The sequence below is a fragment of the Natator depressus genome, chromosome 2, assembly GCF_965152275.1.
Source record: "Natator depressus isolate rNatDep1 chromosome 2, rNatDep2.hap1, whole genome shotgun sequence".
Classification (NCBI taxonomy): domain Eukaryota; kingdom Metazoa; phylum Chordata; order Testudines; family Cheloniidae; genus Natator; species Natator depressus.
In genome coordinates this window covers 179,478,713-179,501,105 of record NC_134235.1, presented here as the reverse complement: position 1 = coordinate 179,501,105, position 22,393 = coordinate 179,478,713, and the positions used below count along the sequence as shown (strand labels likewise).

General features: G+C 42.2%; 1 protein-coding gene across 2 annotated transcripts in view; it reads right to left on the bottom strand.

Moving 5' to 3' along the window:
* Positions 1-22,043, bottom strand: part of DCLK3 (doublecortin like kinase 3) — a 38,421-nt gene extending 16,378 nt beyond the window's left edge. For both annotated transcript variants that reach the window (XM_074945409.1, XM_074945410.1), the window contains exons 1-2: positions 21,918-22,043; positions 4,712-6,588 (exon numbers count right to left, since the gene is read on the bottom strand). In XM_074945409.1, coding sequence (XP_074801510.1) covers positions 4,712-6,588; positions 21,918-21,996 — 1,956 coding nt within the window. In that variant the 5' untranslated portion in view covers positions 21,997-22,043. The remainder of the gene's footprint in view (positions 1-4,711; positions 6,589-21,917) is intronic.
* Between the last annotated feature and the right edge of the window lie 350 nt (positions 22,044-22,393).

Here is a 22,393-nt window from a genome sequence, read left to right as displayed (position 1 = left end):
CCTGAAAAGGCAAAAACTCTGTGGGAACTCCCCTAGGCGAACTCCCTCTCTTTGCTTCTCCTCGGTTCACAGCTGACTCCGTTCGTAGTTGGCTCGTTTTTTTATAAGGCTGCTGGCTCGAAGCAGTTGCCCCGGCTCAAAGCCTTCCCTCCAATCAACGACTCAAGGCCCACCTGGAAAAAAGCACTCCCAATTCACACTTTTCAAACAACCAACCACATGGTCAAACAGTCACACTTTTCAAACAAACAACTACACCTCCCATTCCCCAAGTCCTGGAAGTTTCAGGGAATCCAGTATGAGGACAGGCTCTGATAGTCAAGGAGAAAACGGAAACACTGTAGGGTTCCAACACCCGCAGCAGCACTCTTTGTTTAAACTGATGAGACTCCCCTCCCCAGGACCCATTCCACACCCCATTACCTGCCAAATGCATATGACAATGGGATGAGACCATTAGCTTGGGTTTGACATTTGTCATTGCTAGTCTTCAATTGACAGCACTTTAAGATTACTGGGAGCAGTCCCTCCTAAGCCATTTTTTCAGTCTGTCTGAACACTCAGGGAAACAGTACTACAATGGGTCACATTAAAAGGTCAGAAAGTTAAAAACTATTTCTTGAATGTATTGTGTTTATAAAGGTGCTTATTGGACAGCACATAAGTGCCTTACAAAAACCACCCCCACCAAGCATTATAATTAGAAATAAAGATCAATCGGCCCAAATAGCATATCAATCAAAAACTAAGGTCCACCATAAGGACAAATGCAAGACCCAAGAGACAAGCAAGTTCCTGGTTAACATGAAGAATGGGAAAAGAAAGGGGCTTGGCAACTAAAGAAAAAGGAAAGCAAAAACAGCAAAATGACAGCTGACATTCTGCAGAACCTGACAGGTTAATAACAAAGTTTAAACTCCCTGACAGATTAATAACAAAGTTTAAGCTCAGCAATAGCACAGTTCAAGACATTTATGCGTGAAAGGACAGGTCAGCCTCTCTGCTTCATTCAAACTTTGTCCTCTCTGCCAAGACTGCCAACAAGGGGACTAATTAGTGCCAGTTGTGGTTGCAGTTTTTGAGATGTGGAGCATAAATTCATTTCCTACAGACTGACAAGCAACCATCACTGTAACTGTAAAAGTTTAAGAACTATATATTTAAAAAATAGCCATGACCTCAATTTCAGCTCCTTCCATAATACCCCTATGTGTAATACTTCTTTTAACATTGAGTTTTAAAATATTGTGGCCACTATGGATTTGTTTGTTTGTTTAAAAGGAATTTTTCCTTTTTCCTTACAAGGCTTTCATAAATAAGAGAATTTCAAACAGCCTTTTACAGCAGTATCTACAAATACACAAAACAATATTGGAGGTTCCTAAACTCATTTGTATTAATAGCCCATTCAACCTCTTGAATGTGATATGATTGATATACCCAGTTACAACCAGCTGAGGTGGTTTTCCATCTGGTCAGAATTTTGGAATATTGGTGCATTCCAATTGGTGAAGAGTACAAAATGCATGACCAGCAAGACAGTATCTATTATAGGTATTCAGCCACGTAACAGCAGAAGGCCTCTAAAACACAATTTTGTAAACAGCTATTTCTCATTAGCTTTAAATATCCATGCTCTAATCCGAACAAATATCTGCTGAACATTAGGCAAGTTTTCTTCATAAAATCTTCTGTATCCCATTGTACCTTATCTGTATGCAACAGGGTGGCCAACATGAACATGTTAATCCTGTAAATGTTCACTAGGAGACAGATTCTCCATTACTTTGCACCTTGTGTAGTAATTTATACCAGTACAAAGTGGGAGTAAAGTGCCAGAAAATCTTTGCACCGGGATAAGTACATACACACACGCAGGGAAATGAAGTATCAAGCCCCAAGTATTTTACCAGCATTGATGTAATTCTGGTAAAGTTTGGAGGAAGGGTCAAAACCTGGTTCATAATGGAAAACTAGCTTCAGAAAGAGTGCACTTGAATTCTGAGCCTTTCATGATGTGACGGGTTGGATCACAGAAACCCCCTTGGGGCTGCCAACTGATGTGCCAAGACTACTTCTGCCCCTGCTTTCCCTGCCAGCCTGGGACTCCAGCACGCTGTCTTGCTAAGCCAGACACACCAGTCTGCTCCAACACAGACCCAGGGTCTGAACCACATGCTCCAAAGCTGCAGACTTAGCTGAAAACAATTTAAGAAGCGTTCCCGTCTTTAACACTCAGATGCCCAACTCCCAATGGGGTCCAAACTTCAAATAAATCCATTTTACCCTGTATAAAGCTTATACAGGGTAAACTCATAAATTGTTCACCCTCTATAACACTGATAGAGAGATATGCACAGCTGTATCCTCCCCTCCCCCACCCCGCTCCTGCCCAGGTACTAATACATACTCTGGGTTAATTAATAAGTAAAAAGTGATTTTATTAAATACAGAAAGTAGGATTTAAGTGGTTCCAAGTAGTAACAGACAGAACAAAGTGAATTACCAAGCAAAATAAAATAGAACACGCAAGTCTATGTCTAATACAGTAAGAACTCTGAATGCAGATAAAAACCTCACCCTTAGAGGAATTCCAGTAAGCTTCCTTTTACAGACTAGACTCCTTCTAGTTTGGATCCAGCAATCACTCACACCCCCTGTAGTTACTGTCCTTTGTTCCAGTTTCTTCCAGGTTTCCTTGGCGGTGAGAGGCTATCTCCTTAGCCAGCTGAAGACAAAATGGAGGGGTCTCCCAGGGGTTTAAATACACTTTCTCTTGTGGGTGGATACCCCTCCTCCCCCTGTGCAGAAGTCCAGCTACAAAATGGAATTTTGGAGTGACATGGGCAAGTCACATGTCCAGGCCTGACTCAGAACTTACAGGTGGCAGCCATGGTTCACATGTTTCCTTGAACGTCCTCAGGTAGACTTCTTATGTGCATTGGAGCCTTACAAGATTCATTGTCCTTTAAGTGTTTCTTGATTGGGCACCTAATTTGCACATTCCTTTCTCAAGGAACTGACCAAATGCTCTACTAAGGTTACTTAGAAATCAAGCCAGTACACAGCCAATATTCATAACTTTGAATACAAAAATGATACATGCATACAAATAGGATGAATAGATTCACTAGATCATAACCTTTACAGAGATATGTTACATGGCATATGTAGCATAGAACATATTCCAGTTATGTATATATATATACATATACATGTATATATATATACATACATACACACACATACACACACATACACATATACATATACACACTCATAAGCATATTTCCATAAAGCCTTATGGGGTGCACCATCACACATGCCAAAATAATAGGGTGTGCAGGCCCTGCTCAAGGCAGAGCATAGAAATACACTTCTCCACACACCCAGCTGCTTCAATCCACACCATGTCCTCCATCTTTTCTCATGCAGACCAGATCCCAAGACTGAGACTGACCAGTACTCCTGAGACTGACCAGTACTCACCAGAAGCCAGTCCCCACATTGTCAGACACATCCATCTGGGTTCCAAAGCAAGCCCTTCATATCTATCCCTGTTCATTCTGTCTGCCCACAGGCTACTTCCTTCTTTGTCACACTGGACATACTTTCATGAGACGCATATGTTCCTTTAGGGATTTGGCTTGCAAGGAGTCCAGTTTTTTTTCTACGTTCCTTTTCTACCAGATAGAATTAGAGTTGTTCAAGACATGCAAATACAGCCATCTGTGGTTTTCCATCTGGTCAGAATTTTGGAATATTGGTGAAGAGTACAAAATGCATGACCAGCAAGACAGAATAACTCACTTTTACCACCTTGTATAGGGCATAACCCAAAGCCCCAGTCATGCAAACACTTATGCACATGCTTACATGTAATCACGAGTCATCCCATCGACTTCAATGGGACTGCTCACATGCTTGAAGTTAAGAACGTGTGTAAATGTTTTTGGCATTGGGAGCCAAGTTAGAATTTTGCTCTTTGGGAGGAGCTTAATACTTCAGCTGACTTCAGTACCATACTTCACTGGGACATATATGTTTTCATTTCAGGAGATTTGTCAATCAGTGAGTAAATTCCAGGTGCATGAAGTAAACAATTGCATCATGCACTTATCATCAGTAACAGGCATAATCCTTACAACGTTAGAAATAACCATACAATTTCCAATAGAGGACTGGAGTGCTGGACTGAATGATACAGCTGCGATGGAGAAAGTGACCTTCAAATTAACAGGTTGAATGGGCATTATTTAATAATTTTTGGTTCACCATGTGAAATGTTTTATGATTCAGAGTACACTTCAGGCAAAACGTTTGAGCTTCTGTGCCTAAAAATATGTCCCTAAATAAGAGGCCTGATTTTCAGAAAAACTGCAAACATTCAGCATCCCTGAAAGTCAGGGCACCTACTTAGTGCACAATTGCAGGCATCCACACTATATGGTAGGCCTCTCTGTATTTGTGTTAAGGAAACTATAAGACTGATTTCTCTTCACCTTTGTACATTTATTTCTTTGAAAATGATAACAGTACAGTGTGTATCTTTTCCCGACTACTGGATTTTTTCTGTACTGTACTTGTTTAAAAGTTAAAAAAAATTACATATCTACAACTCTCCACCCACCCCAAAAAAAACAACAACAACAACAAAAAAAAAACACAATAATTTCTGGACAGATGCAACATACTAAACTTCAGTACTTACCAGAAGATTTTCTGGTTTCAGATCTCTGTGGACAATGTTCATGCCATGAATATAAACTAGAGCCTCACACAGATCAGTTATCATGAGAGCAGCATCGTGCTCAGTGAACTTTATGCTCTCTATGATTGCATCAAATAGGTCCCCTCCTGGAACATACTCCAGGATTAGGTAGATCTCAGCCTCAGTTTCATACACCTCAATCAAGCTCACTATGTTGGGATGAGAAAGGCTCTTAATGATCAAAATCTCATTTTCCATCATGTCCTCCTTCCCCTTCAGCTTGGACTTATCAACAATTTTCATGGCATAGTTTTCATTGGTGTTGCAGCACCGGCACTGTTTCACAATAGCAAAGTTCCCATCCCCAATGGTTCTGCCTATCTCATAATAGCTCTCCACATCAGCTCTAGTATGGACATTTCGCCTCAGCCTCGTGCTTTCAAATTCTTGTGGCTTTTTTTCATCTTTGTTAGCTTTATGTTCTCCCATCTTTTTCATCCTTGTCAATTCATTCTCTCCATGCACTACATTCTCTTCCCCTCCAGCACCTTCCTCTTTTGCCTTCCGCACCTCTTTGCCCTCTCCCTTTGCTTTTATAGGCTTCCCTGCATCTCCTTGACAGTCCTTCATTAACCAACAACTTTGATTACTTCTGGAACTGCTTCTATTCTCTTTCTTTGCTTCAGGAGCCACCTGCAGAGCTTCCATAGTATTTTTCTTTATCTTTACTAACTCTTTGTCATGATTCTCATGCCTTTCTGGATCCCTTTCCTTCTCAAAACTCCTTTTTTGGTTTTCTAGCTCTTCATTAACATTCCTTTGTAAGGGTTTCCAGCTCCTTCTACAGCCAGTATCCTTCCATTCGACTTCCTCACCTTCTAAGGAGTTTTCTGAAGACTTCCTACAATTCCTCATTTTTACATTCCTTTCTAAATTATATCTCTGACACATTCCCACATTCAGGTCTCTGCTCTCAAATGAGACATCAGCCTGCCTTTCCCTTTGTAGTTTTTGCCTGAGCTGTCTCTCTCTTTGACACTTCTCACATCTCATTATCTCATCTGAACTCTTTTCTGTTTCATTCTCAAGACTCTTCTCTTGATTAAAGTACCTTTCTCCTTCTCTGGCTTGTCTAGATGGCTTCACATCTTGCTCTCTGCCCCAACTCTCTCTGCCCCATTTTTTTTTGGCCCTCACCTTTTCTTCTTGCCTGGTCTTAGGTTGAATTTTTCCTTCATGCCTGCCTACTAGTTGGGAAGATATGGCATCATTGCCATTCTTGGCAATCTCTGTCTCAAAGCCACTATCCACAGCTTTGTCACACAGCCTGCTCTTAAGTTTTTGGGACTGTTCCAAGTTTTGTTGAATTATACCAAGAGCATATGGGCTACTGGGATAAAGTTCTTGCATTACCACTTCAAGGTTCTTCAAAGTCAGCTGTTCCCTTCCCATAGCAATGAATGCATCACCATCTCTGAAGAAATCAGAAACACTTCTTATTTCTCTGCCTTTCAGGTTGTAAAGTTTTCTCACACGATCGTTTTTCCAACGTGGAAATCCCAGAGCTTCTGAAATATCAGCCATCAGCTGTTCAAAGGTCTGGACAGATCGCCTGTTCAGAAGCAATGTGATCTTCCTGAGTGTGTGTCCACTTGGTTTCACCACTGTAACAATCCTCGGCTTTACAGGGCTATTCTCTGAATGGATAGTGTGAAAACCATTCCGGGGGTTTAAAAATGGGGAACTATAACTGTTTGCACCGAAGAAAGGTTTTCCAAAATTTCCATGACCGATGGGTGGACAAGTCCCTTGTAGTCTCCTTTGTGTTATCCTTGAGCTTATGCTGTTTAAAGTGTGGTCAAACAAGCCTCGGTGTCCTGCAACAAATATAGAGAATGCAGATTATTCGTTTTCCATCAGAGGAAATTTCCAGTTAACAATTTTCTACACATCAGTATATATAACTTCTGGAAGTAAAGCTAAATTCATTAAATATTGTTGAAGTGCTTTGAAATCCTTTGATAGAAGGCAGTATATACTTGCATCTCCAACAGTATTTTCATTTTTGTGGTAAGGGTTTCACCACAAACACACACTCTCTCACACTTCATTCTAACAAGAATGGCAAACTGGAATTTTCCTATGTAATATATTGAAACAAATGAAATTTGCATTCTACTCTTCTATAAACAGCGTTTTGCACTAATTGCTTGTAAAACTACAGTAGTATAAAATTATTACTTTGTGGTTCTAAATAACATCAAATGATAATAAAAATAGTTACATTTTATCATTTGAAGCAACATACCATTTAACATGTATACTCCATCATGATATATCGCTGAGAAATATATCATCAAAATTCATAAAAATATATCTTTAAGAACTCAGAATAATCACTTACAACCTGGTATTTGGTATGGTTCTGAAGGCCTCTTCCAGACAAGGGTATACTCACTCTGTACTGAAATCCTACGTGGAAACCTTTCAAGTGTGGTCGCAGTGTTTTCAGTAAACAAGATCTTTCATGAATTTTAGAGAGAAAAAAACCTCCCAAACCAAATATTAGAAACCAAGGAAATAGTGAGTTATGGTTCACAAAAAGAAAAGGAGGACTTGTGGCACCTTAGAGACTAACCAATTTATTTGAGCATGAGCTTTCGTGAGCTACAGCTCACTTCATCGGATGCATATCTCCTGCTGGCAATAGCTCATCCAAGTCCTCCTTTTCTTTTTGCGAATACAGACTAACACGGCTGTTACTCTGAAACCTGAGTTATGGTTGCTTGTCTTTTAAAAAAAGATCATTTTCTGAAATGTTTGCCTGTGTTTCATATTTGTCTGTCTCAACTGGAATGTAAACTTTTCAGAGCGAAGATCTTATTTTTATGTGGTTGTAAAGTGCTACGTACACTCATTCAGATACCATAGTAGTGGCGACCCTATAAATACCGACATAGATTCGGTGTAGGGGACTCCATAAAAAATAAAATCCCTGTGACAAGCCCCTTTAAGGGCTGAGACCTAGATGTGGATGGAGAACAGAAGATTCCTGGCTTAGGGTCAGAAACAGGCACCTCTACCACCCTGACAGAGAGAGGCCAGAAGTTGGGTGCACCACCCAGCCCTCTGAGCACCCTATCACATGGCCTATTCAACATATTTGTAGCCAAAAGGATCAGACGTTAAATGGGAGCTATAACAATTACTGGACAGTGAAGATAGAAAGTCCAGTATCCAATCTTTTCAGTCGTCCAGATGGTTCCATCCTTTAGACACAATGTTTCAAACATCCTTCTTTACCTTTCTCTCAAATCTCCGTTTTCTTCTGCAGCATTCAGGGCTCCAGTCTTCAAGGTGCTGAGCATTGTGACCCCAGCCAGCAAGGCACTTCAACCTTTGTCTAACTGCACAGGAATAGTCCCATTGACTTCAATGGGTCAAGGTCAGAGTGTTTAGCACCTTGCAGGTTTCAAGCCTATAGTGCGGGGTGGCCAAACTGCGGCTGGCAAGCCACATGCAGCTCTTTTACCATTAAAGTGCGGCTCGTGGAGCCCCCCCGCACACACACACATTCTCCACCTACCAGACTCGGGGGGAAGCTCAAAACCTCTGCCTTGAAGTGGGGTGGGGTGATAGGGGCTTCTGCCCAGCGGGGAGGGGGGCCTCAGGGCTTCAGTCCTGCAGGGAACACCTGCCAGGGCTCGGGACTTCTGCTATAGTGTTTTGCTTTTCATCTTTGGGACCATCATCTTCAATGTGTTAAACTATGTATCTTTATTTGTTCCTTTCATTAACTCAGAGTAAGTGAAGGAGAACATGACTCCTTTCCTAAACCTTGGGTAAAAGGGAAAGCCATTCTTAAATGGACAGTATTTCAGCATCCTCCATTTTCCCTAAAACGGCCCATCTGAGAGGCAATGTGAAAAGAAAAGAAAAAAAGAAGTTTCTCAGCTGTAATTGTGGCTCAGCAATGATGGTTTCAGCAAGTCACTTAGCTTTCTGTCTCATCATCTTCTCCATCTGTAAAATGAGAGGCTATTTCTCCTCGGCAGGAGTGTTGTGAAGAAGTATTAATGTCTTTCAGGCTGCTGTAAAGCGTTATGTAAGTGCTATGCACTACTAATGCCCAATGGTGTACTGGAGAGAGTTATTTTTGTCTTCATTTTATAAGCATGATGATGTCCTGGTTATTGAAAGGTCAATGTGCTCTACAAACTCTTCAGCCGTATGTATTTATATTTTATCCAGAACGGAAGCCTACTGTGAATGTATGTAACTCAGATAATATATTAGTTCTCTGAAATAAGAGACAGAAAAAGAACTGATGCTCTCCTATAAATGAAGTCTAAACCATGCTGGTTTCTAGGAAGTGATAAAGTTCTGAATTTCATGCACATCTGTATGTCCACACTTCCTGTGCGCACAGGCATCTGCCACTGTCAAAATGTTACCTCACTGTATGGAAACAATGCAAGACAAAGTGATACATCACATTATCCTCTTGCAGTATGAACACAATGGTGCGGTGAGAATTAACTTCTCTACAGATCATCATTCTCTGGCTTCCCACGTGTACTGCTATAAGTGTCTGCAAAAATACCCATTTATTAAAATCCCTTGGGTAGGTTGTTGACTGATTGTTATTTTAACAAAGACTTTCCAGTTTGAACTCCCACCAAGCTGAAGCCAGGCATTTAGGGGATAATTAGATATGATATTTTTAAATGGAAGTTTCCAAGTTATGCCAAATATATTTGCTAACATTAATGTTACATATCAACATCAGGACAACTCCATAGAGGGCTCTTATCCTCTTCCTCCCTCTCTGTTGGTAACTCCACCATCTTTACTTGTCCCTCAGTCTGCAACTTCAGTGCTGGTTTTTACTCCTCTCTTCCTCTTCAATTGATATTATTCCTAAATCCTGCTGTTTTTTCCCTTCGCAACATCCATCCATTCCTTATGGCAAAACTCTTGTGCAGACCTGGTTCCACCTCCCTTGACTACTGTAAACTCCCCTTTTTTGGCCTCCCTGACTCTTTTCTTCCTCCCCCACATTCCAACCAGAATGCAGCTGTGAAACTTTTCTAACATCCCCACCGCCGGGATGATGCCCAGCCCCTCTTCAGATACTTTCATTGTCTTCTGCTCACATTCTATATCAAATTCAACTCCTTGTTCTCACTTTCAAGGCCCTGCACAAATCAGCTCTCTCCTACCCTTTTTTCCCCCACTACCTCCCTCGCCACCCTTCATTCCTTTCCTGCAGCTTGCCTGACCACAACCACCCCTTTATCTTTTCCCACTCTCTAGACCTTTTTCGAGGCAATCACCCATGACTGTAACCCTCTTCTTGACTCTGCCTAGCATGCTTCCACCCTGTCCTCCATTATGTTTCTCCTTCAAGCATGCGTCTTAGCCTAATCTTCCCTCAAAGTCAATGTATTTAAAATAATAACAATAAAACCTTCAAGAAGCATGCATCACTAACCTAAAACACCCATAAGGTGTGTTCCCTCATCCCTCTACCCTCCCGCCATATATTCTTGCAAGTTCCTCAAGTCAAGGACACTGAAATTTTGTCTGTAGAGTGCTATGCACATTTATGGCACCGTATAAATAATACTAATGATAGGGCTGGAATGAATGGTTCATCTGTGCTGGGAATTCTGTCAAACAAAACCATCAAAAGCTGAGGAGTCTACATGTGCTATTCCAGTTTGTGATTAAAACAACAAATAAAAGCAACTAACTAGGAAAATAAAAAATGTAAGCAGCTTCCAGCTTGGAAGTTCCTGAAACTGGTAACACTAAAAGAAATGTTCTGAGCAACGTCATAGCATAGTATATATGCACTCTAGTGTGAATGTGCAGAAGAGAACAGAGAGCCAAACAATATGCAAAGTGCAAAAATCATGAAATCCAGAATTTAAACTCATTCTTGTCCCTATACTTGTACTAGCTGCAAAGAAATAAAGTATGGATTAAGCACCCAAACCGTTTTTGTGGGAGATATGCTGAAGTCATGGAAAGCCAACGGACAGGAAATGCATTTCTTCTTTCCATATTTATTGTGACCCATAACTGGGGTGGCGGGGGGGGGGAGCTACAAGGTCCTTAGAATCATAGAACATCAGGGTTGGAAGGGACCTCAGGAGGTCATCTAGTCCAACCCCCTGCTCAAAGCAGGACCAATCCCCAACTAAATCATCCCAGCCAGGGCTTTGTCAAGCCTGACCTTAAAAACCTCAAAGGAAGGAGATTCCACCACGGCCCTAGGTAACGCATTCCAGTGCTTCATCACCCTCCTAGTGAAAAATTTTTTCCTAATATCCAACCTAAACCTCCCCCACTACAACTTGAGACCATTACTCCTTGTAAATGCTGATATGAATCTATCTTTACATGTATCACCATGGACATATACAAATGTCAATACATATCCACATGTAAAATCTGAATGTGACAGAAGGATGTTGAGGATTGATGCTGTTGGCAAACATGGGAAGGGAGCAAAGCTGGGGAGAATCAGTATTGGGGTAAGCCAAGCTGAGCACAGGGGGCCATGAAGTTTTGCAAAAAGACATGTAAAAGGTATGCAGTTCGGGGGGGTTGGGAGATGTAGACACATGTAGGAAGAAAAATAAACAGTGGTGACTATCCAAATAAATAAATAACTAACATAAATAACTATCTACAAGGAGACAGGATGGATGGATTGATTAAAATCGAAGTGATTTAAATCACCAATTTTAATCATGATTTAAATTAGCAAACAGGAAACCTTAATTTATATTTTGGTTTCCATTTGTACTTTTTAGTTATTTTCTTAAAGAAAAGTTTATTCTTATAGGTTGGTAATCATTAAACCATGTTGATTTGCAACTAAATATAGGCTTTACACTATATTTGGTACTACTTTTTGCTAAGCAGGAGGCCACTATATCTGTTCACATGTATTTAAGCAATTATATAGCTTAACATACAGATTTTTAATTTTTACATTTTTAGGTTAGAAAATGGTGTTTTTCTTGTTTACAAGATGGCTAATTTTTTACTTAAGATTTGCGTTGAATTCTATTTGATGGAAATTGACATTCAAGTGAAAAAGCACAAAAATATTGTTTCAGTATTCCCCCCCTCAGCCAACTGATTCCCAGTCTCCTCACCAGTTTTCCCCACCAGCCCCTTGTCCCAGTCACCCCCTTGGTTCCCAGTCTCCATGCCCAACTAGTTCCTGCCCCCTAGCTGCCAGTGTCAGCCTCCCCACCAAATCCACCCGCAGCCGCCACCCAGCTCCCCCTCTCTTCCAGTCCCAACCTGTAATCAATATCTGGCTTTTAAGAATAATCTTTGCAACGGACATGCTATACATTTGAACAAAACTTTTCCAAGACGAATAGGCTAGTGTTTCCAGTTGTAGTGACTGCGTAAACAATACCTATGTAAAATTTACTTACTGTAAAAGGATGCCTGTGATCACATTTTATTTCCATCTGACTAATTTAATACGTTCAGGAAACTTGTTATATTGTGCCTTCCCTCTTTGTGCCCCTTTCCTACTCTCTGGTATATATTAGCCTTGCAAGTTGCAAGAGTTAATAATTTACAATAAGGAACAGGAGATCAAGGCAGTATAGTTCTGCAAGATTCAGATTACATCCTACAGATAACAGCTGATGCACATTGGTAACCTGTGTGAATTACCTAAGGAAACCATGACATTTAAAGGACTGCTCTGAACTGAGTGCAGATCAAGTATGCATACTTAAGAGATAATCTCTGCCATCAGTTGCTTTCAGATAACCATATATGCAGTGATCTGTGTCACCCCTGGAACAATGCAGTCCTTCAAATACTGTAGTTCTAGTACTGTTGGGACCATTGATCTACTATCTTTAGAAATAAAAGAATTGAAGTCATTTATTTTTAGAGTCCTCTTCGGATATATAAACTGACCATAAATCTCTCATCTGACCGTGTAGCGGGGCCACTGATCATTTGCATTCAGATATCATTTTGTAGCTCTGCTTTAAATAAGAGTTGAATAACAACATAATCTTTCTCCTTGTTGAGATTCAGTCAGTAAAGGAAGTGGATACTCAAATTCCTAGCTCCTTTATTTGATCCGGCAGGAAAAAGCTTACACTCTGATACCACCGTCCCCATCACCAGAAACTGAAAGGACAAAAAATGTTGAGAACTAGTGGATTTCACTCTTTTTAAAACTTATTTGATGAAATGTTTTGGATTCAAGTTAAGATTATTTTTACCCTAATGTTCTCCATTGTTTCACCTGCTTTGAAATAGGAATTGTGGATGCTTAGATAAATGAAGCAAAAGATTGTCGAGCTTTAGATTGCCTCCACAGGTCCCTCGCTATCCTTTGCTGAAGAGATTTTATTGTCTAATAGGAATGCTCTTTGTATGAGATACTTCTTCTGCTCCTACAATAAAATTGTTGTGTTTGTGCTGTGAGGAAAGCAAATCACTATCTCACAAGGTGCCAGTTCCGCAAAGGCTTAAGCATGTGTGTAACTTTACCTGTGCGAGTAGTTCGACTAACTTTAAGGAGACTTCTTGTATGCATGTGTGTGTGTGTAGGATCAGGGCCTTAGATTGTACTATGTTATGACTATTCTTCTCTATAATTATTCCAAGGGGTTCTGTACTTAAAGTGTCGACCTAATAAAAATGATATTCACAAACAGTGAAGCCACGGCTAACTATTATATGGCTTCTTACTATTTAAAGTCGCTTTGTAATACTGCTTTTAAAATATTCATCCCAGTGAAACTGTGACATGATACCTCATCTCGCTGCAGGGAAAAGCACTGCAAAGGCATAAATACTGAAACCACGATCTTGCAAGGAAGAGCCAAAAAGGAATGCAAGACACTGAGTGGAAACATTTTTGCATTGTTTTTGACAACCCCCTCTGCACTTGCTCAGCTAAGCTGGCCCTGCGAAAACTCTGACAAGTCGCCTCCTATGTCATCCACTTCAGGCCATACGCATCGACAACAGACCGCGTGAGCAATGTGAAGAAAGGAAGGGGTCCGTGCCACATCCCAGGCAATACTTGGTCCCTGGCCCAGTCCCAGAGCCTATGCAACTCAATGCAGCCCACTGCCATGTGACTCCCAAGGAAAGAAAATGCCATCACTGCCACGATTTTTGTTCCTACTGTGGGGAACTGGCCACACAATTAGTTGCCGGTTACCCGTCAAGGACCACAGTCAGGCAACATTCAGGAAACAACCAAACCCTGGCCCACTAAAGGGGGCTGGTCTGCGTGGGCCCCGAGCCACTCATCCCCTTACTGAAACATGCCCAAGGCACGTCAAGCCCTCATTACACCTCCAAGTTCAGATCCGCTTCTACATCCCAAGCAGGTCTCAATAAGTTCCCCTGCAATGGGTACTCACAGACTCCAGGATTGTGGACAACTTCATAGATGCCAGTGCAGCCAATGGCAATGCCCAACCTTGTAGACAGAACAGATGGCTCACTCCTGTCCTTGGGCCCAGTGACATAGGACACTGTGCCATTGGAAGTTGTTATTCAGAACCACTGAGACACCATAAGGTCTGCTTATCACACTTTCCCATAATCCTCAGCATCTCATGTTTGTTGATCCATGACCCACATATCCTGTGGCGGGAAAGGAAAAATCAGCTTCCACTCTGAATTCTGTCAGCAAGGCTGCCTGCGTGTACTGCCTGATGGAGCCCAGCCAGAGACCAGGTCACTGCTGAGGAATCCCCAGATCTGGGATCGGCAACCTCTGGCATGCGGCCCACCAGGGTAAGCCCCTTGGCGGGCTGGGCCAGTTTGTTTACCTGCCGCGTCTGCAGGTTCAGTCGACAGCAGCTCCCACTAGCCGCGGTTCGCCGCTCCAGGCCAATGGGTTTTGCATGACCTCACAGTCTCTTAACTGTAGCATTTATTGGTGGGTTAGCACAAGCAGGTATACTCCCCAAAATGATGACACAGGTGAGAGCTCAACAAACAAAAGAACATCTCTTTATTACTGGAAGGGGCTACAGAGAAATCTCCCCTCCTGCTGCTGGCGCTGCAGACTCAAAAGCATGCACACCTTCTACTTCTCGAAACATGGGTCCTTTCCATCTGGGAGGGGCACACCCTCGAGGGGCTGTGATATGTTACACATGTTGGAGGCTCAGCCAGCACAGTAACTGCAATGGTACCATAACCCCATTTATTTAGTCAGGCTTTTGCCCCAGTGGTGCTGAGACAATTGGTGGGAGGGAGTCTGTTTAGTTTCACAGTGTTTGGTTTCCCGTTTTGTTTTTTGAACTCAAGGTTTTTACTGAGTTTAGGTAGGTAGAGAATTATTCAAACAGTCCATTAGGCAACTCCACTCCCCACTTATTTAAAAAAACAATGAACAATGCCAGACCACAGATGCACTTAGAGCTTGCCAGGCAAGTGCATCATTATGAGTAAAATATACAAGCTACCATTTAAAATAAAAACACAAAAATAAGTGAGCAGTTGCAGAATTTTCTTTTTAATGTTTTATGCAAAGTCATAACTTAATAGCTTTGAACTACACTCCAAATGACTGTTTTATTTATGTGTACAGTGCATCACATCTTTACAAAATGTAAGTCAGTAAATTTTTTAAAGAGATTTCCTAATGCCTCTTTTTTAAGCTACTACACCTCAAAATGTCAAAGATAAATTAAAGTTCTACACCAAAACAAGGTTTAAAGAATGGCACTTCTGACTCATCAGATCTGCTCCCCAAATGTATTTTTCTGGATTCCATTTCATCCACACAGAGAATGATTCAGTTACTCTTGCGCAAATTCAATGAAAACAAAGAGTAGGCACAAGTGTCAACTAAGGGCATAATTAGGCCTGCAGAACCTTTATTACTTGTGATGATGTTGCATAAGGAAATAAAGGCCCCACTTGACTGTCAGATGCCATGTTTAGATTGCAGAATTGGCAATTAGATAAACGATCACTTTACTTGTAAACTGAGCAAACCTGATACAGAGTCACTCAGAGCTAACGTATACTACACAGGCTTTGCTGATACAGCTATACCAGTATAGTAATACCAGCAGAGCCACCTAGTGTAGATGCAACGTATGCCAACACAAGGAATTTTTTTGCGGACATTAGCTAAGTCAGTAAAAGCACTCTTCTGACAGCATAGTTGCACCTACACAGAACAGCTATCTTGGTGAGGATGGGTGGTTTTTTTCAAACCCTGACCAATATAGCTATGCCAACAAAGTTCTGTGGTGGATACCTGGCCTCAGACACAAACATGGGATGCCCTTAAAGTCAATATTATACAATATCTTTTTAAGAGTAGAACCACACCAATAGCAACAGGACCATTTAAAAAATAGAGAGTTGCTTTGGAACAGTTGTGAAAGAACGTGTCTTCTGCAAAGCGACTGTCAGCCAGTGCTAATTATATTTAAAAGTATAACGACAGCCATTAATTGCTAAATATTTCTATTAACTTCATTGTTTAGGATGGGACAAAAATGACAAATTTCAATTTTTTTTCAAGCAGGCAAATACTAATTGAGTGGGAGCTCGTGTTTTCAACATGATTAGTGATAGTGATCAATGGCTCCATGTCTAGTTGGCAGCCGGTGTCAAGTGGAGTGCCCCAGGGGTCGGTCCTGGGGCCGATTTTGTTCAATATCTTCATAAATGATCTGGAGGATGGTGTGGATTGCACTCTCAGCAAATTTGCAGATGATACTAAACTGGGAGGAGTGGTAGATACGCTGGAGGGGAGGGATAGGATACAGAAGGACCTAGACAAATTGGAGGATTGGGCCAAAAGAAATTCTGATGAGGTTCAATAAGGATAAGTGCAGGGTCCTGCACTTAGGATGGAAGAATCCAATGCACCGCTACAGACTAGGGACCGAATGGCTAGGCAGCAGTTCTGCGGAAAAGGACCTAGGGGTTACAGTGGACGAGAAGCTGGATATGAGTCAACAGTGTGCCCTTGTTGCCAAGAAGGCCAATGGCATTTTGGGATGTATAAGTAGGGGCATAGCGAGCAGATCGAGGGACGTGATCGTTCCCCTCTATTCGACACTGGTGAGGCCTCATCTGGAGTACTGTGTCCAGTTTTGGGCCCCACACTACAAGAAGGATGTGGATAAATTGGAGAGAGTCCAGCGAAGGGCAACAAAAATGATTAGGGGTCTAGAGCACATGACTTATGAAGAGAGGCTGAGGGAGCTGGGATTGTTTAGTCTGCAGAAGAGAAGAATGAGGGGGCATTTGATAGCTGCTTTCAACTACCTGAAAGGGGGTTCCAAAGAGGATGGCTCTAGACTGTTCTCAATGGTAGCAGATGACAGAACGAGGAGTAATGGTCTCAAGTTGCAATGGGGGAGGTTTAGATTGGATATTAGGAAAAACTTTTTCACTAAGAGGGTGGTGAAACACTGGAATGCGTTACCTAGGGAGGTGGTAGAATCTCCTTCCTTAGAGGTTTTTAAGGTCAGGCTTGACAAAGCCCTGGCTGGGATGATTTAACTGGGAATTGGTCCTGCTTCGAGCAGGGGGTTGGACTAGATGACCTTCTGGGGTCCCTTCCAACCCTGATATTCTATGATTCTATGATTACTGGAAGCTTCCTCTAGGACTACTTAACACAGGTAATTGTTTTGCATTCTTGTAATAATTAGACTGAGTAAATTACATTAGGAACAGAGAGAAGCAGGGAAATGTATCTCATTTTCATTTGCAATGAAAACAAATTACTTCTAGGTAACTTAACAACTTCCAAGTGTTATGGAAACTTCAAGTGCATACTAGAATCAATTAAGAAAATATAAAAAAGGAAAATTACTTATTTAAGTGTGTATAGCATATTTTCCAGACCACCCATCTATTTTTCTGGGAGCAATACACTTTGAAAAGCAGCAGTGGCAGATTTGCATCTTGCCCTCGCTAAATCTTCAGCTCTTCAATAGGCTGATCCAACTCACTTTGCCTACAGAAGGAGCACAATAATATCCTAAATGAGATGCTAATTTCACAGTAGTGCCCAGATGCTACATACATTTTTGAGAATATAAAAACAGACGTCAAAAGTTGTCAAATATTTTAGTTACAATCAAGGCAAAGCCTGGAGGGTGGTAACAGTAGTAGAATCCCATCTGATTACACCTAAAACTGCTGGAAGATAAGGAAAGGGAGCCACTGAAATAGTGAGCTGTAGCTCACGAAAGCTTATGCTCAACTAAATTGGTTAGTCTCTAAGGTGCCACAAGTACTCCTTTTCTTTTTGAAATATCATTATTCACCTTTTTCCATATGTATGCTTGTCCCTGTGGCAAGCCAGACGGCAAGGGCTCACAGTGTTGGACTAATCAGAATGAGGACAGAACCAGGGAATTTACCCATCAGCCTCGCCTAACAATCAAATGTGGAAATTCCCAAGGATTCCTTGGAGCAGATGAAGAAGCAGTGGTAGAACACAGCTCAAGGACGCAATACTGAAGGAAAGGAACAGTCCCCTGATGACACAGGGAGACTGCAAGAATATCCTAACCCTCCATACCTTTTTTTTCCTCAGGAAACCTATGCCTCTTACCCCATCAGCAGATCCAAACACTGCCCCACCCAATCTACTACAAGGGACATCAGTCAGGAATTTGTCCGAGTTTTCTGTCAAGAAAAGGAAAAGACAGCTTCAACTGATAAGAAATGCAGGGGTTGAGAAGGGAATGATGGAACAGCTGTTGAGCAGATGACAGATGCATCCGACAAGTTAGACCAGGAAGATTTCGTGCGCATTTTACATCACTTGAAGGCTATTCTTATATATTCTCATAAGTGTATTGCTCCCAATATTTCAAGGAATTAAACTGCATTCTGAGTGGGAGAGAAGGGAAATAACTGAAAAATGGAAAGAATGGCTAGAGAAGCTGCAGGGGGTAGGGTGGGAGGGACATTGTACTTTGATGTCCAGGTCATTGACTTCAGAAGGGGATATTACACTAACATTTTAAATTTGTTCTAGGAAATTCACTGTTCATGTTTAAATTTTTTCCAACTGAGCCTTCCTTTTTTTTTCCCCCCCACCCCTTTCCTTTGCTGCCAGGAAGTATTTCCTTGGAAACCATCAAACCAAAGGAATTTTTTAATTTGTAAATGCTTCTCCCTGGTTCCCACTTTTTCAGCTCCAGAAATATTTTAGGTTTTTCTCTGACTTACTTGCTTCTCAATTCCTTTGTTTTTATTTATTTTATGAATAATTTAATTCCTTTGATTTTTCTCCAGACCAGTCTCCATGGAAAAAGAATGCATGAAATATACAATCAAAAATTGCAGCCAGGCAGACAGAAAAGCAAGTCAGAGCAGAAGCTGTAGTACAGCAAAACAATCATGAATTGGACAAACTTCTAAGTAGGTTTTTAAAATATTTTATATGTTAGTGGCAAAAATACTCCAAATAAACAATTAGTTTATGGTTGTAAACCATATTGCAAACTCTGAGATAACCCACAATAATAGTTTACGCATTAGAAAGAAAAGATCTTTTCCTAAGAGAAGGTTTTATTGTTTTGGTTTTTAAGAAACCTTTTAGTATATTATGTGGCAAAAATATCATTAGCATCCGGGGAATCTTCCATGTGTTGTGACCAGAGAAGCAGAAAATTGCCCTACCAGAACAGACCAATGATCCATCTATTCTCTCTCTCTCTCTCTCTCTCTCTCTCTCTCTCAGTGGTTTTTGCCACATTTTCTTGAGGAAATCTCAAGAAACCCCATAATGGAAAATTACGGAATACCTTATCCATAAATATCTATTCCATTTGTTTATAATGTACAAATTTAACTCCTGTTTTCTAAAGCTGAAATAATCGGTGAAGTCAGAGGGTTCAATGCTAGAGTAGAATCTTGAACTCTGTCCACGTGTTTATTCATGTAGCTCCACTCCCTATGTCCAAGAATCTGCTTCTGACATGCAAGGCATGTGACAATCTTCCCCACCCTTTGAAATGAGGATACGCATGTACAACTACAAGTTGCAGTTTTAGTTACTTCCAAGACAACTTAAAACTGAAGGCTAATACACAATCCTTAAACTTGTTTTAACACACAGTTGTGCAATACCTAAATCTCTGTACAACAAGAGCTATTAATTTCACAAAGCTTGTTTGCTCTTTATCGGTCCACTGGATTGCATTCATTTTATGTATATAGTGCAAATACTACAAGAGGTTGAATGTTTTCCAGAACCGCAAGTAACTTCTACTCTTTGGCTCTTACTGTAATATAAAGGAACCCTGCCCAGGCCTGTCTGAACAATAAACCATGAATTTTACCTTGTGAATTTAAAACCATGATTTATTACTTTTATTAAAGGGTCTTACAGCCTGGGAAAAGGTAAGTTTACCTGACCTCTAATACTTCTGCAACAAACAGCAAAAAAATTACTCAAGTTTTAGTAGCCTTTTTCAGCATTTTCCCACAGGCCTTGCAGTTAAACCCCTCACTGGCTTTTACTGTTTATCACATCACATAAGGGCACTTCTCCTTCCTTAAAAAAAATGAATAAAAAAATCCCATGTTCAAGATACTTCAGTAATGAGCACAGTATAAATGGGAAGATGAAAAGAGATACCAACTTCAGATAATCTGTAAATATTTTAAAAAACAAAACTATAATCCTAGTTTGATCAGCTGGGTATTCATAAGTTTACCTCAATGTGAGAAGTCATTTATCTTTAATATAATTTGCTATTACATAGTTCCAAGTTTAAAATGTAACAAATATTTCTCTTCTTTCCCCCTTGACACACCAAAAGTGAATACCATACCCCCACCCCAAGTTTGTACTCGGAGAACAATACTGTAACTGTTCTTGTAAAACATGATTTATTGAGCTGCTTATCCTGCTATACATGGTACAACTACTACCTTAATAACATATAACAAAACGTTCATGAGCAACAACACTGGCTTTACAGCTACTCTGAGACATCATCGAGTTATAAATCTGAGACACACTTTTTTTTATCCCAACCCTCACAACCATAAGAGAGACTCATAGAGAAAGTACTATGTGTATTAAGGGGAAAATCATCCATAAAATATTCTTCAAGATTTGGGGAGCGGGAAGCAGCTACAGAAATAACTAGGAGAAAAGTCATGGAGTGTGGGGAGGGGACGAACATAAGAATGGCCATAATGGGCCAGACCAACCATCCATCCAGCCCAGTGACCAATACAAGGTGCTTCAGAAGAAATGAACAGAACAGGTTGATTATCAAGTGATCCATCCCCTGTTGCCCATTCCCAGCTTCTGGCAGTCAGAGGCTTAGGGACACCTAGAGCCTGGGTTGTGTCCCTGACCAAACTAAATACAATTACATCCTCTCCAAGGCAGACTCTCCCCAGAAACTGCCCTGCAGGGCTTGGCTTCCCTGTCATAGCAGGGCAGGCATCAGGCACAACATGGATTTTCACAAAGCAACATAGGAACTGCTGCCCATAAACTGCTCCGTGGTTCATCCAGTCCAGTAGCCTTTCTCTGAAGGTGAATAGTCCCAACTGCTTCAGAGGAGAAAACTCTGCCATAGGCACTGATGGCCGGGGAAAGTTTCCTCCTAAAGCCCCAATAATCAGAGCTTGGCTTCTGCCCCAAAGCTTGGGGGAGGGGGGTTGTTTACATCCCTTCCAAAGCTCTTATTTCACTGTAATATTTACTCTTATATGGATAACAAAAATATCCAGTTATCAAAGTCCAATCTCTTTTGAAACCTAGCTAACTAAAGCCCTGGGCCTCAATGCTACACACCTGCCACCACCACACCCACTCACCCCCTTCCCCCAATGCAGTCACACTGATAAACATCAAAGCTTCCCCCACGTGGGCTGGGGCAGATGCAAATGGCTCGACAGCCTGGTGGTCAGCGCCCTGAGCCAGGATGGGGGTGATCCAGGACCCAGTCCCCCTGCTCCAATGGGCTGGGGGGGGGGAAATGATATTTTGTTCCGCTTTTGCGAAACAGAAGCCCACAGATCCCGAGGGACCAGCTGGGGGCTGCTGCACCAGAGAGGGGGCAAGGGGGCAGCGATGGGGGGCAGGACCCCGCGCCCCAGAGCAGGCAGGGCGGGAGGCGTGGGGAGGTCACTGCCCGGGGGCTGGAAGGGGAATGGCGCTGGCGGGGTCACTTACCCGGGTGGTGGGCGTAGGGGCAGCAGGAGCCCGCGGGCCCCGCTGGGGGGTGCAGCGGGGGAGGCGCCGCGGCGGGCATCGTCCCGGGGGTCGCTCCGGCAGCTGCTGCGGCCACGGCCGCTCTCGCTGTCTGGGCGCTCGGCAGCAGCGGCGGCACCGCCCCCTGCTCGGGGAGGGGCCAGGGCTGGCCCCGGGGGAGGTGGCTCGAGAGGCGCAGCCCATGAGCCGAGGCGGGAGGGGCGCGGGCGAGGCCCCACTCCCAGGGCGCTGCCCCCGCCCTTCTCCCCCCACTACCCTCCGCCCCCTAAGCTTCTGTCACCCCTCGCATCCCGCCTTCGTCCCTCCCCAGCCCGGCCAGTTTATCAGAGTGGATTCCTCTGATTCTTAACCAGCGCCCAGCACATAAACCTGCAGGGTCTCATCAAATCCTTTTACTCCCCTACTTCCCCCAGTCTCCCCACCTCAGCCCAGGCCCT